Raw genomic sequence first — 13,415 nt, forward strand, 5'->3', positions numbered from 1 at the left:
TAACGCAAAACTAAAAGCAAAAAGAACAGGGAAGGATATTTTCGAAACTGCACTTTGAACACAGCACGTTAAATACAGCCTTGGACATGTCTTTTTTGCAACGTTTTTGTAGTGACTTGCTGTTCTTGTACGTAACGAACCAAAATGTGAAATACAGAAGTGTAGTGGATGTTAGGTGATTACTGCTTTTGTGAGGCAATCACAAGAGACATTTTACAGTATTGCACAGTATTTTGCGGATGAAAATGGAAAGATTGAGAAAAAAATCACCTTTCTGAATTTGTACAAAACCTACAAAAGTCTGTTGCAGAGATCCAGAACCAACAATCTCATAAGTCAATGCATTTTCCTTAAAGCTGTAATTTACATTGACAGGAATGCTTACTCATGGAAGAATCACTTCAATTTTATGTAGTTTAATGCAGGACTATTTAAGGACTGATATGTTAATCTTCTCAGAAGTGTGAGTGAATGAGCTTCTCTAATTTTTCACTGCCAGATGTGAAACAGACCAGATGATCTGCTGGGTGGGAAGCCACAGTCCTGAAAAGCCAACGTGAGGCAGGGAAAAGGTTTCCCCTCATGTTTTCTTTTTTGACATGCATGAAGAACACCTGAAAGGTCTTTTGTTGTTCTTAAATCTTTGAGCCTGGGGGAGTGGAATTTAATATTATAAATCAGGTCTGTTTGCAACTCTTCACCTAAGGATAACTGGAAAACAGATGGGAAGTTTCAGAAGTGGCAAAACTGTATCTTCAATTCAATTGCTAAAATAAGCTACTGAGAGAGTCTCTCTTACACATTACTGTGTACTAATTCAGCTCTGTTTGATTAAACTGTTCCAGTATCCCAGTTCAGAGACAGCCTGAGGAACACTCAGCAGTATCTTTGGCAGTGATTCAGCATCTCCTAAACGGCAAATAAATGAATGTGTCTATTTCCAAGTTGTTTGAAGGAGAAGAAAAACAACTTTTATTTATGCATCATTACAACAGCAAGAAAACACAATTGTTTTTACTTTTAAGGTCAGGTTTAACACTGATACAACAATAAACATTAACTTTTCACATTATTTCTGCATGAAAATTAGGCACAAAATATTGGCAACGTGACAGAAAGATCTCTCTTCAAGGCATTGAGCATTTTCTTCCATCTTCTAAACACTTCTAAAAAAATACTATTTCAGGGAGCAGTGCATAAGTTAACACATAATTAATTACAAACCCACACAGCAGAAATGAGACTTTCAGTGAAGATATCACATAGGAAATCTTACCATTATTTAGTATTTTCTAAAAAAAAAAAGTATTTCTTAAAGACATATTTTTAACACTCAATATTTGTATTCATCATGAAATGGACTAGAATTCAATTTCCACATATAGCATAAAAAACACTTGATAACTACATTGTGTTGCATACATGCTATGTTTATATGGACTAATTTTAAATTTATGGCTAGTAATTTAAAATTGCCTGATGTTTCTCCACATAATTTCTCTGCTACGACATGCTTCCCGCATCATCTTTCTTGTTTCTGCCACGCATGTGCGGAGGCTGGTCCAATAATGCCTCCTGAAATACAGCACTGTTCTCCAGTCTGAACCTGAATGGAACCAAGTTCTCCACAAGCTTCACCATGTATGCCAGTGGTTAGTAGCATGACATAGAATCACTTTTGGAGCTGCCTCAGTTCCGAATGCTGAACTGTGCAAATTTGTGGAACTAAATCTACCCCATTCTTACTCGTCCATAAATGAGTAAGGAACTTTTCAAGGGATGAACAGTCCTTCTCTAAAAGATGAACAAGCAATCAAATAAATACCCTACTCCTGTCGCCAGCAACATGTTTGTGACTGGAACTAGTCATTTCTGAGACACCCACTGAGGAATACTTGATCAAGTAACTAAGCAAGTGTGACAGCTGTATCCACGTCAAACACTGTGCGTGTCACTGTGCACCAGGGTGCTACGCATCTCAGGTTAGCAGAGCTGTGAGCACTGCAACTTTCAAGGCTTATATATTTTTTGTGGAGGAGTTAATTTTGACTACAGTGGAACAGGTTTGCTCATTCTGGTTACCTGTGGGAGTTTGGACAGAGAGCACATTCTCACAGATTCTCTATAATCCAGAGGTTGAAAAGACTTGGTATCAAAAAATCATTTTAAGATTTAAATCAGTAGTTCTGGAAATGCATTTTGTACAGTGTTATTGAGTAGGGATGTTAAACCATGCTACTTCCATATGTCCAAAATTTCCTTCTTCAAAAAAGATGTATTATGAACTTTTTAAATATATTCTATATTTTTATATTTATATATTTTTACATCAAAAGAAATTTACAGAGATGACTGTATATTTATCATTTACTTGAAATTGTCTTATAGTAAGGGCAAGACTAAACAACATCACTACTCATACAGTTACTCATTAGGCAACAGCAGAGTGAATTTTGGCAGACACCAAAAGAAGGCAGATAACACCCACAGTAGTTTAAGGAAAGAGCACATCATTTTGGTATACAGAAATTCAGGTTATACAGAGGCCAATACAGATGGCTCTACTGTTTGTTTGGCAAAAGAGAGCACATTAAATACTTCTCAATCTTTAGAAGACAAGTTATTAAACGTTAGATTTGATGCCATAAATGAAGCATCCACAAAATATACACAAATGCAAGATAGATGTTTGGAACCACAAAATACCAAACAGGAAGGAAAGACACGTCTTTGATAGAAATGATTAAAAATATATATGAATTGTCTTAGAGGCAAAGCATGTTTCTGACCTGCACAAATTCACACTTTTGCTTCAAACTAGGCAAGATGAAGTCTTCCAGCTCCCAGGTGAATATCCCCATTGTTGGATTTTTTTAATTTTATTTAATTTATATTTTTTGTATATCTGAGAGCAGAACAGAGCTCATCCTTGCTCCCAGGCAAGGAAAGGTGTGTGATATCTTTCACCACCTCTATCTTGTGTTGAGAAGAAACACACGTATGGGGAGGACAAGGTCCCATGTGTTCTGCCTGAATGGAGCCCCATTCTGACAGAGCCTTTACCTCCCCCACTCATCCTTGTTTTAATCAGCAAACTCCCGCAGACAGTTTGAGAAGCCCATATTGATGGATGTGGCTACCTGGTGCTGCAAGCAGGGTTTGGTCATTTCAGGTGAGAAGCAACAGCATCACTCAGGCACTCTGCTGGCCTCATGGCTCAATGCTGGACTGCTGTCAGACGCTGAATGCCCAGCTGCAGCGCTCTGAGGTCTGTGTACTATGCCGATCCCCAGTGGTCACATCAAGCAGATTCTCAGTCTTCATCTGGAATTTCTCAAGTGAAGCTATACATACAGCATAGCTTTGTAACATCTGTTTTCATTTATAGTCTGTGTATTGTCTGTTTACATGCAGTAAATCCACTGAAGCCAGAGGATGTTGCCTGTTGGCACCCACCACTGCCCACCCTTCAAGCACAGGCTCGTGTATGGAATGTCTGGATATCACAAAACTCTAACATCCAGCATCACAGTCAAATGTTCCAGGTTCTCAAATTCCATTTGTACAACTTGTCTGGGTGGAGAAACAAGGCAGTGTTTGGGGAAAACTTGCAACCTAGAAATGAGAACTGCATCACCTAATATCCTTCATAGATTCAGCCTGATGTGGGTAAGGCTTCAGTGCTAAAGCTGAAATTAAGAGAATATAATAAATATTCCTCAGTCTGTAGAAAGCAACTTCATTTCATTAAGTAATTAGACAGTTAAGCATATCTTTTGATGTAGTACCTCAGCCATTTAATTCATTCTGAGGCTGAGAGCCCTACATCACAGACCTGCCATCTTTTCAGAAGTGTATCACTGCAGTTAGGTAGAGCAACGAGTCTGTACATATGGTAAACATTTTATAACTCTTCAATCTCCTGTCAAAAATTCACTAATTGCCTAATCTGCTCAGTCTGTAATGACTGTCTCTTTAGTAGCTTTTTTGTATTTTTGGTCTCGCTAAGGGAAGCAGGTGCTGCTGGTATTAAGTGTTTTTGCCCATAAGAAATCACCCTGGAAACCTTATGTAAGAAATTAATATCCGGAATTGGGGGGCTGCAGATTCACATTGAGTGGAGGAAGAAAACCTGATCTTGTCTGAGCAATGTTATTCAGCAGAAAGACTCCTGAACCCTGTCTTTCTGGAAAAGCCTCATTTTTTCTGCTCATGGGAAAAGAAGGTATTTTCTCCCGTATATCTCTAGAACTTGGAAACAAAGAGTGAGTTGGAGAGAGATTCTTCTTCTTTCCTATCACTGACTTATTGTCTTCTGCAGCAGCAGGACGTAGAGTAGTAGTTAACTGAGAATCAGAGCTGTAATGATTTGCTCCTAAATTTCTTCTTTTTATAATACTGCGTAGGTTTGAAATTAAGCTGATTGGTCTCAAACATGAATTCTCATCCTCATCCCCAACGATCTCACTGGGACGATGCTCCTCTTCTCTATAACAAGTCTGAGAGCTTTTCACCTTGTATAATTTCTTTGATCTATTTTGAGCAGCAGTTTTCAGTAAATTAGCAGTGTCTTTTATGTCAATACTTTGGTGTCTGCTATCAAAGCTCTTTGATAAGGCAAAGGCACTGGCTTTAGAAGAGAGCTTTTCTTCTGGAGTTATATCCTGAAGCTCTCCATGTAAAGAGGAAACCTTACTCTGGTGAAACGATGAAGGAGAGCTCTTTATCCAAGGCTCAGAGTGTAGTTGCTGCAAATGTGTCAGCCTGAATCCTATGCCTGATGAACTCAAATTTCTTGGTGAAACTGGCTGAGAATTGTCTGTGCATCTGGGATGACCCAGATCATTAAAGCCAAAGTGTGCCCTTTTAGTTCCATTTGAGCTTGAAAGTGGGGGTGATAATTTCAGTTCCATTTCGAATGGGGAAGTGCAGGAAACTGGAGAGTGGCATACCTCAAGATCTGGAGGAGGCACATTTAAGTACTGTTTTGTTATCTGCCTTCCTGATGGAGACTTTCCTGTTGTGATTATGATAACCTCCTTTCCTCTTTCTCTACAGGCGTTGATAAGAATTTTCAGAGTCTCTTTGTCTTCAGAGTTTATTGCGTACACCAGCGCAGAGCATTCAGAGTGATCTTGTAGGCTTGGGTCAGCTCCACTTTTCAGTAGCAGAGAAACCACCTCAGGCCCCGCTTTTTCTAGGCAAGCATGCATCAAGGCTGTCTTTCCAGATTTGTCCTGGATGTTTGGATCTGCCTTGTTTTCCAGTAGATACTTAACCATCTTTGCCTTGCTGACGCTCTGAGAGTCTGAATGTTTTGTCATACAGGCAATCATTAAGGCGGTTTCACCTCTATTGTTACTTTCATTGACATAGACTCCACCTTCCAACAACAGCCTGGTGAGGCGTAGTCGACTCTGGTAGACAGCTCTGAGCAGGGAGTTCCCTTCTGTTGGCACCTCCACAGTCTGATTCATGGCACTTGTCTTTCACGTACACCTTCCTAGCTGCAGAAAATAACACCTGTGCTCAAAGAAGGCAAGGAGGCCAAAAACGAAGAAAAAAAAAAAAAAAAGAAGGGGGGAGGGGACAAGGGGGAGGACGGGGAGGGAGAAAAATTAGCTGTTTGAATTGCTCCTATAAATTTGTTAACACTCCTTTAAGACTATGAAGGAGGGAGGAGGAGGGGGGGAAGATATTCCCACCTCCTAGACTTTCAGAAACACTTTTTTTTTTTTTAATAATATTAAAAATATTTATAGATGCTTAAAATGAAGCTGTCACTATGTTTTCTCTTTCTTCACACTGTAATGGCTTTATACTGACTACACCCAAGTGACTCTGCAGCAGTTGTAGCACTCCTGATTCAAACCGTTGGAAGCAAGAACAAGATGAACACTACAGCATTTGTTTTCACTGAATTCCTGCGAGTACCTGGGCCACTTCTATTTTTTCTTATCAAATGACGTGCTAAACATCTACAAATTAATGAGGAAAAAAACAGGTTACTGGGTCTTAATAAAGAAGAAAAGCACGAGCACACTTTGTTTAGCTAAGAATTAACTTTTAAGTCTTAGAAGACTTATCTCTTTTATAAAAGTAAAGTAGTAACATTTGCAGAAGAACATTACCTTAGTTACGGTGCTTGGAAAACTCACTAGTTTGAGTGAAACTGCACAAATGAAGTGATGCCAACGCTGCTGTGCTTGTCGTGGAGCTGAGTGTAATCCACTGCCTGCGCAAAAAGCATCAGCTCTAAAAGAAAAAAAAAACACATTCAATAGTATGTAGGAAAATCTGGAGGGTTTCATATGAAAAAAATAGGAGCTTAATGACATAAACAGTGGCTCAAGTGTACTCTCAGCATGTTTGCTGAAGTCACCAAGCTGAGGGGTGCAGTCAATACGCCCGAGGGATAGGAAGTCATCAAAAGAGACCTGGACAGGCTGAGCAGGGGCCCAAGGAAAACCTCATGAGGTTGAACAAATCCAAGTACAAGGTATTGCCTATGGGTCGTGGCAACCCTCACTATCAGTACAAGCTGGGGGATGGAAGGATAGAGCACAGCCCTGCCAAAAAGGACTTGGCAGTACTGATGGATGGCAAGCTGGACATGGGCAGGCAATGTTCCCTCACAGCCCAGAAAGCCAACCGTATCCTGGACTGCATCAAAAGTAGCATGGCCAGCACCATGAGGAAGGTGATCCTGCCCCTCTGCTCTGTGCTGGTGAGACCTCCCCTGGAGTACTGTGTCCAGATGGGGAGTTCTCAGTACAGGAGAGACACAGACCTGTTGGAGCACGTTCAGACGAGGGCCTCTGAATGAGGGATGGAACACCTCTCCTATGAGGACAGGGCTTTTCGTCCTGCAGAAGACTCCAGCGAGACCTAATAGTGACCTTTCAGTATCTAAAGGAAGGAGAGTGAAGAAACAAACGGACAGACTCCTTAATGGTGTCAGTTGTGATAGGGCAAGGGGAAATGGTTTTAAACTCAAAGAGAGCAGATTTAGGTTAGACATAAAGAAAAAGTTTGTGGGTTTTTCTTTTGTTTGCTTGTTTTTACAGTGAGGGTAGTGAGGCAGTGGAACAGGTTGCCCAAAGAGATGGTAGATGCCCCCCGTCCTTGAAGACATTCCAGGTCAGACAGCACAGGGCTCCAAGCACCTGATGGAGCTATAGGTGCCCCTGTTCATTGCAGGGGATTTGGACTAGATGGCCTTTGATACTAAATTATTTTTTGTTTAGAGAAAAGTCTTCAGAGACAAAAGAAAAATCAGCATTTAAGAACAGGCAGAGCAATATGATTTAAAAACAAGATTGGGTATGAAAAACCAAATTTGTTTATTTACAATTTATTTCTAGAGAAACAAAAATGTCAAATTAATTTAATTGCAAATGAAATGAACACACTTATTTACCATAGGGAGTATTAGTAATATTCTGGTGAATAGCTGAGAAGTAGTAACTTCATTCTGTTTTTCTTCAAAACTGATGTTTTATGTTGAATTCCGAAGTCAAAAGACAGTATCAATGTACTTTTTTTCTGTTGTTCTATATGTCCAAGAAACAGCAACATAAAAGTCAGCTGAAATACATGTGACATGCTTACCTCAGATTTCCACCCTTGCCATAGGTAGAGGTGCCTTTGTCCAGCTGTGACACGCCAGCTCCTCAGCTGCAGTGAGAACAGTTAGTGCATGGGTTTCATGCTTATTTCTCTGTCCTCATGGACACTGCTTATCACTGGTGAGAACAGAGATGCCACTGAGATAATATCATTTTCTTTCATTGGATTTTGTTCTTTTTAAAATTTTTTTTTCTTGATAAAACTATATTTTAAAACAAATTGGACTGAAACTTCTTTAAGGATTCATTCCATTATAGTGAAGTTTCATGATGCAGTATTGTCTCTCTCAGCTTTTATTGATGTACAAACCATTATTATGAAATACGTATTTTTGAGGTGTAAAGCACTCAAGATTATCATCAAGTCTATTATTAAAAAGAACTGTCCAATTAACTAGTGCATTCAAGGTGTCAGGACACAAGTTAAAGAGAAACATCTTTTAGATAGCACGCATGCTGGAGTTCTGACACAGCCTCTCCTCATTTTTTAAATATCTGTAAGTCACCAGTGATTTTATATTTCTTTCAGACTTATCTTTTGGTACCTACCTGCTTGCATTACTTACGTGACGGTACACAGCACTAATAGAAGTCTTTTCATCTGCAGAAATTCTTTGGTTAGAAGAGCATTAAATAACAGGCACAGGAGGAGTTGAGAATGAGCCATTCAGCAAGAAAATGAGACTGTTTTTCTGTTATCTGATCAAATGCTACCACTTGCTTACAGGTGCTGTCTTCATATACTTCAACTGAACTATGGAATTAAGTGACAGTAGTGTAAGGATAGCCTAAGCCAGTAGCGTTTAAATGTTTGGAGCAGGTTTTCTACTTGGAAGACTCTATTTTGCCATAGCAAAGGTAAGGTCACTTAAAGCTCAATTTCTAAATAACTTCGACTTTCTTAATTAAACAGAGATCAGCAGCAGCCTGAAGAAGCATCTAGCCTCATTCACTTATTCAACTATGAACAGACAGCTGTAACAAAAAGCTGCAAAAAAAGATGATGAGGTGCTTGCATGCTGCTATGATCATAGAATCATTAAGGTTGGAAAAGACTGCGAAGATCATCTAAACCAAATGTCCACCTATCACTAATACTGCCCACTAAATCACATCCCTAAGTGCTGTATCTACCCTTTCCTTAAACACCTCCAGGGACGGTGATTCAACCACTTCCCTGGGCTGCCCATTCTGGTGCCTAACCCCTCTTTTGGAGAAGAAATTCTTCCTAATATCCAACCTCTTCTGGCACAGCTTCAGGTCATCACCCCTCATCCTCTCACTGATCCCCACCTCACCACAAACTCCTTTGCAGGCAGCTATAGAGGGGAATAAAGTCTCTGTTGAGCCTCTTCTTGAGGCTGAGCAAACCCAGTTTCCTCAGCTGCTCTTCAAAGTCTTGTGCTTCCAACCCCTCACAACTTCATTGCTCTTCTCTGAGCATGCTCCATAACCTCCATGTCTTTCTCATAGTGAAGGGTCCAAAACTGAACACAGTACTTGAGGTGGAGCTTCAGCGGAGCAGAGTACAGGAGAACAATCAATTCCCTGCTCCTGCTGGCTGCTCTATTTCTGATACAAGCTAGGATACCATTGGCCTTGGCTACATGGACACACTGCTGGCTCTTGTTCAGCTGAGTGTCAATGAACACCCCCAGGTCCTTTTCCTCTGCACAGCCTTCCAGCCACTCTGCCCTGTCTGTAGCGTTGCCTGGGGTTGTGACCAAAGTGGAGAATCCAACGCTTGATCTTGTTGAATGTCCTCCCACTGGCCTCAGCCCACCTATTCAACCTGTCCAGATCCCTCTGTAGGGCTACCCTCAGGCAGATTGACACTTCCCCTCAACTTGGTGTTATCTACACACTTACAGGGGTACACTCAATTCCTTTAGCCAAATCATCAGTAAAGACTGTAAATAGATTGGGCCCCAATACCAGCCCCTGGGAAACACCACTCAGGACCAGTCGCCAACTGGGTTGGACTCCATTCACCACCACTCTCTGGACCTGGCCCCAAAGCAAGTTCCTTACCCAGCAAAGAGTGTACCTGTCCAAGCCACAGGCTGCCACCTTTTCCCAGAGAATACTATGGCAGACATTGTCAAAGGCTTTGCTGATGTCTAGGCAGACTACACCAGCAGCATTTCCCTCATTCAGCAGGCAGACTACCAGGTCAGAGAAGGAGGTGAGATTGGTCAACTAGGACCTACCTTTCATGGAGCCATGCTGGCTGGGCCTGAATCCCTGGCTGTCCCACACATGCCATGTAATCTCACTCAAGATGACCTGTTCCTTATCCTTCGTTGGCACAGATGTCAGGCTGACAGGCCTGAGTAGTTCCCTGGATCCTCCTTATGACCTTTCTTGCAGATGGGAATCATGCTGGCAAATCTCCAGTCCTCTGGGACATCTCCAGTAGACAGGGGCTGCTGATGGATGGTGGAAAGCAACTTGGCAGTCACTTCCACCAGCTCCCACAGCACCCTTGCATGGATCCCATCTGGCCCCATGGACTTGTGACAGTCCAGGTGCAGTAGCAGGTCTCTGACTGTTTCCTCCTGAGTTGTGGGGGGTTTATTCTGCTCCCTACCTCAGACTTCCAGGTCAGGGGATAGAGTACCCAGATGATGACTATTAAAGACAGATGTAAAACAGGCATTGAGAACCTCAACCTTTTCTTTACCCTCAGTGGTCATGTTCCCCACCACATTCAGTAAAGGATGGAGATTCTCATTGGCACTTAAATTATTGGTACATTCGTAAACACATTTTTCCATTGTCCTTTACCACAGTGGCCAGGTTGAGCTCATACTGGGCTTTAGCGTTTCTGATTTTCTTCCTGCATATCTTAGCAACTTCCCTATAGTCTCCCTGAGTTGCCTGTACCTTCTTCCACAGGAGGTAAACTCTTCAGTTCCCTGTTCAGCCACACCACTTCATCTTACAGCACAGGGGGACAACTCACTCCTGCATCTTTACAACTTCCTTCTTGAGGAGCATCCAGCATTCCAGGATTCTTCTGCCCTCCAAGACTGACATCCGAAGGGATGGGATAGTGAGGGGATGGTGCAAGCACCGAAAGACATGCAGGATGCAGAATACACTACTGGAAGGAAAATCCTTTATTGCTGACTACCATATCTACACTGGCCATAGGCATGCATCTGCATTTACACAGATATGGCATGCCCAGCTGAGAACAGATCAAGAGCCATCAGTAAGCATCTCTTGCCCTCACAGTGGTGAAGAGGTAACCACAAGACATGCAGCACATGTTGCATGAACCTGACCTGCTAACACCAGAAGAGTTATCAGTATCTGTAAATGAATAATACAGAATACATTCTTGAAAGTTAGGCACCATAACCATGATTTCATCTGCAGAATCTGTCCTTACAGGAGAATGTGTCACCCCTTACAGGACCATGTCATCATAAAATTGCTATTGTGGGAACAAAGTGCAGACAGATTTCTGTAAGACCAGAGTGACATTGGCTGAATGGAAACACACCTAGACAGAGTACATGCTGCTCCAAAATGTGATATATGTAATACTTGTGTTTACAAGTAACAACAACAATAACAACAAAAATAACCCAACAAAAATGCATAGTACTTACAGATACTTGAAGTGAAAGTCACAGTTCAAGCAGTCTCCCTGTAAGATTTACTCAGTTGATAATTAAACAAATTGGGATTATACATGCTCTAATCTCAGTAGCTGTGATGCCAGGAACAACTGCATGTGTTACTGAGATGTGAGGAGAGCCACAGGAGCCAGACTGGTGCTGGGACAGCACATCAAGGAATGAGGAACTGCGTGACTTTGCAGATTATAAGCTGGTCTTTCAGAACATTCACAAATTTCTAATGTTCTTGTGCAAATCGCATTCCAGAAACACTTATTCTTTCTGTAGATAAATTAATTTTATTTTTAAAGAGATAAATTGTCCAGGAGACTGGGATGAAGAAGCACAAGGCACCTGTTAGAATGAAAATGAATTTTTGAAGGCAAAGATGGTTTGTTTTCAAGAAGTAGTGAGGCAGTACTGTGGGTCTGTGCTGAGTCCTATCTTGAGGTCTGACAGGCAAGTTCACAGTGGTGATAACCTAGATCCCTATTCTGACAGAGGTCCTGCTGGCATCAAAGTGGGAAAAGCCAATGGAACTTAGAAGTTTTAGCAATTTTTTTTTTTAATTTATTTTTGTCCTGTACCCTTTGCTTCCTGATCTGTGAGCATACTGATGCAGCTGTCAGTGTCCCTGCTCACTGCAGGGGAGCTGGACTAGAGAGCCTTTAAGGGTCCCTCCCAAGTCAAACCATTCTATCACTCTACTTACCAGGTGACAGCATTTTGTTACAGGTAAGAATGGAAATTGCCACAAAACTAAAGGGCTAAATACTCACTGTTATAATGTACAGGCATTTTCACTAAGTGAACATAGCAAAGGATGCTGTGAATTGATGTTTTTGCAAGATGTTCCTCACTTATTCAAAGTTAAAACCAAATTTTCTTGGTATGCCCCACCCTCTCAGCTACACACAACTTTTCATAGCAGCGTTCAGGAAGTCTAAAATAATTCCACTACAATTAAGCCAGCGATTCTCTCCTCTGTTAGAGACGGGCTCAGCCACTGAAGGAGCTCAAAGCCGTCAGCGCACCCGTGATTCAACTTAACTCTGTGAACTCTCCTAGCCGGTATAACAACTCCGATCTCCCCCGCTGACATTTAACCGCACGTAAGAAACAACTTCTAATTAACAAATTACAACAGAGCCAAAGTTTCCCCCCACAGCCCCGGGGAGCTGCCGGGACCAAGCCGGGTTTCGGGCACCAAGGCGCGACTCCCCACAGCCACGAGCATTTGCCCCTCCGCCAGGCAGAGCTGAGGGCGGTCTGGGCGCTGCCTGCAGTCGTCCCACTCACCGTGCTCTGCCTCAAAAGAGCGTTGGAGAGCTCCCGATGCCGATGCCGCCGGCTGCCGTCTCACCGGCCCGCTCGCTCCTCACCTGTTCCCCTCGCGGCTCCTCGGGGTCCGCGCGGCGCTCCGCCGCCCGCCGCGATCTCAGTCAGAGCCGCGCCTCCCCGCCACGCGCTCAGGCATGAAGTGAAAGTTCCGCCTGCTTTTATAAAGGGGCCGGCGGCCAGCGGGGCGAGACGTGAGGCGGAGGGGGGTTCCCCGCTGCGCAGACGTAGGCTCTCTCGGGTCGCGCTTAGCGGGAGGCAGCGGGCGCCCACGTCTGACACAGCGTGCTGCCTCACAGCCGCGCTCCGCTGCCTCGTTCACGCACCTGCCTGCTGCCCCAGCCATCCCTGCCACCTCCTCAGGGGATGGCTGCAGGAGGCCCCCACACCTTGCTGCACATCTCCTCGTGGCAGTGGTCTCCCTTCACGGGCTCTTGGCTTTCCGGTGTCCACCACTGCCTCCATTTCCCTCAGCCAGACATGGCTGTCCTTTACAAAGTGATCTCCTGGCCACGCCGTTCTCCCTTCACGGCAAAGGGCGGTTGTGAAGAAACAACCCGCCTAAAATCCTTGCTGCTTCCCACCACCTAGGGGCATTTATTTATTGGCATTTAATGTGAAGATGACCTGTTGCTCATTGACTCTGGCTGACTGCCCAAACAAGCTCAAAAACAGCCTGTCTGTGGCAGTGTCCAAACTCTACTGGAAACATGGCTGTGGCTTTTAGTGCCTACAGGGAACCTGCACTTTGAACAACTTACAGGTCTGCCCCAAGAGTACCATTCATTAAGTAAAAATGATCACCTAGAGCCATAAGAGA

The 13,415-nt window shown here is 43.0% G+C and overlaps 1 protein-coding gene across 1 annotated transcript; it reads right to left on the reverse strand.

Annotated features, from left to right (window-relative positions):
• Positions 1-945: 945 nt before the first annotated feature.
• ANKRD34B (ankyrin repeat domain 34B) lies at positions 946-13,126 on the reverse strand. The gene is given in 4 exon segments (XM_085213513.1): positions 946-4,099; positions 4,101-5,507; positions 6,132-6,255; positions 6,791-13,126. Coding segments are annotated over 2 exon segments (1,551 nt in total). The 5' UTR covers positions 5,478-5,507; positions 6,132-6,255; positions 6,791-13,126; the 3' UTR covers positions 946-3,925.
• Between the last annotated feature and the right edge of the window lie 289 nt (positions 13,127-13,415).

This window comes from Meleagris gallopavo, chromosome Z (assembly GCF_905368555.1).
Source record: "Meleagris gallopavo chromosome Z, MGAL_WU_HG_1.1, whole genome shotgun sequence".
NCBI lineage: Eukaryota > Metazoa > Chordata > Aves > Galliformes > Phasianidae > Meleagris > Meleagris gallopavo.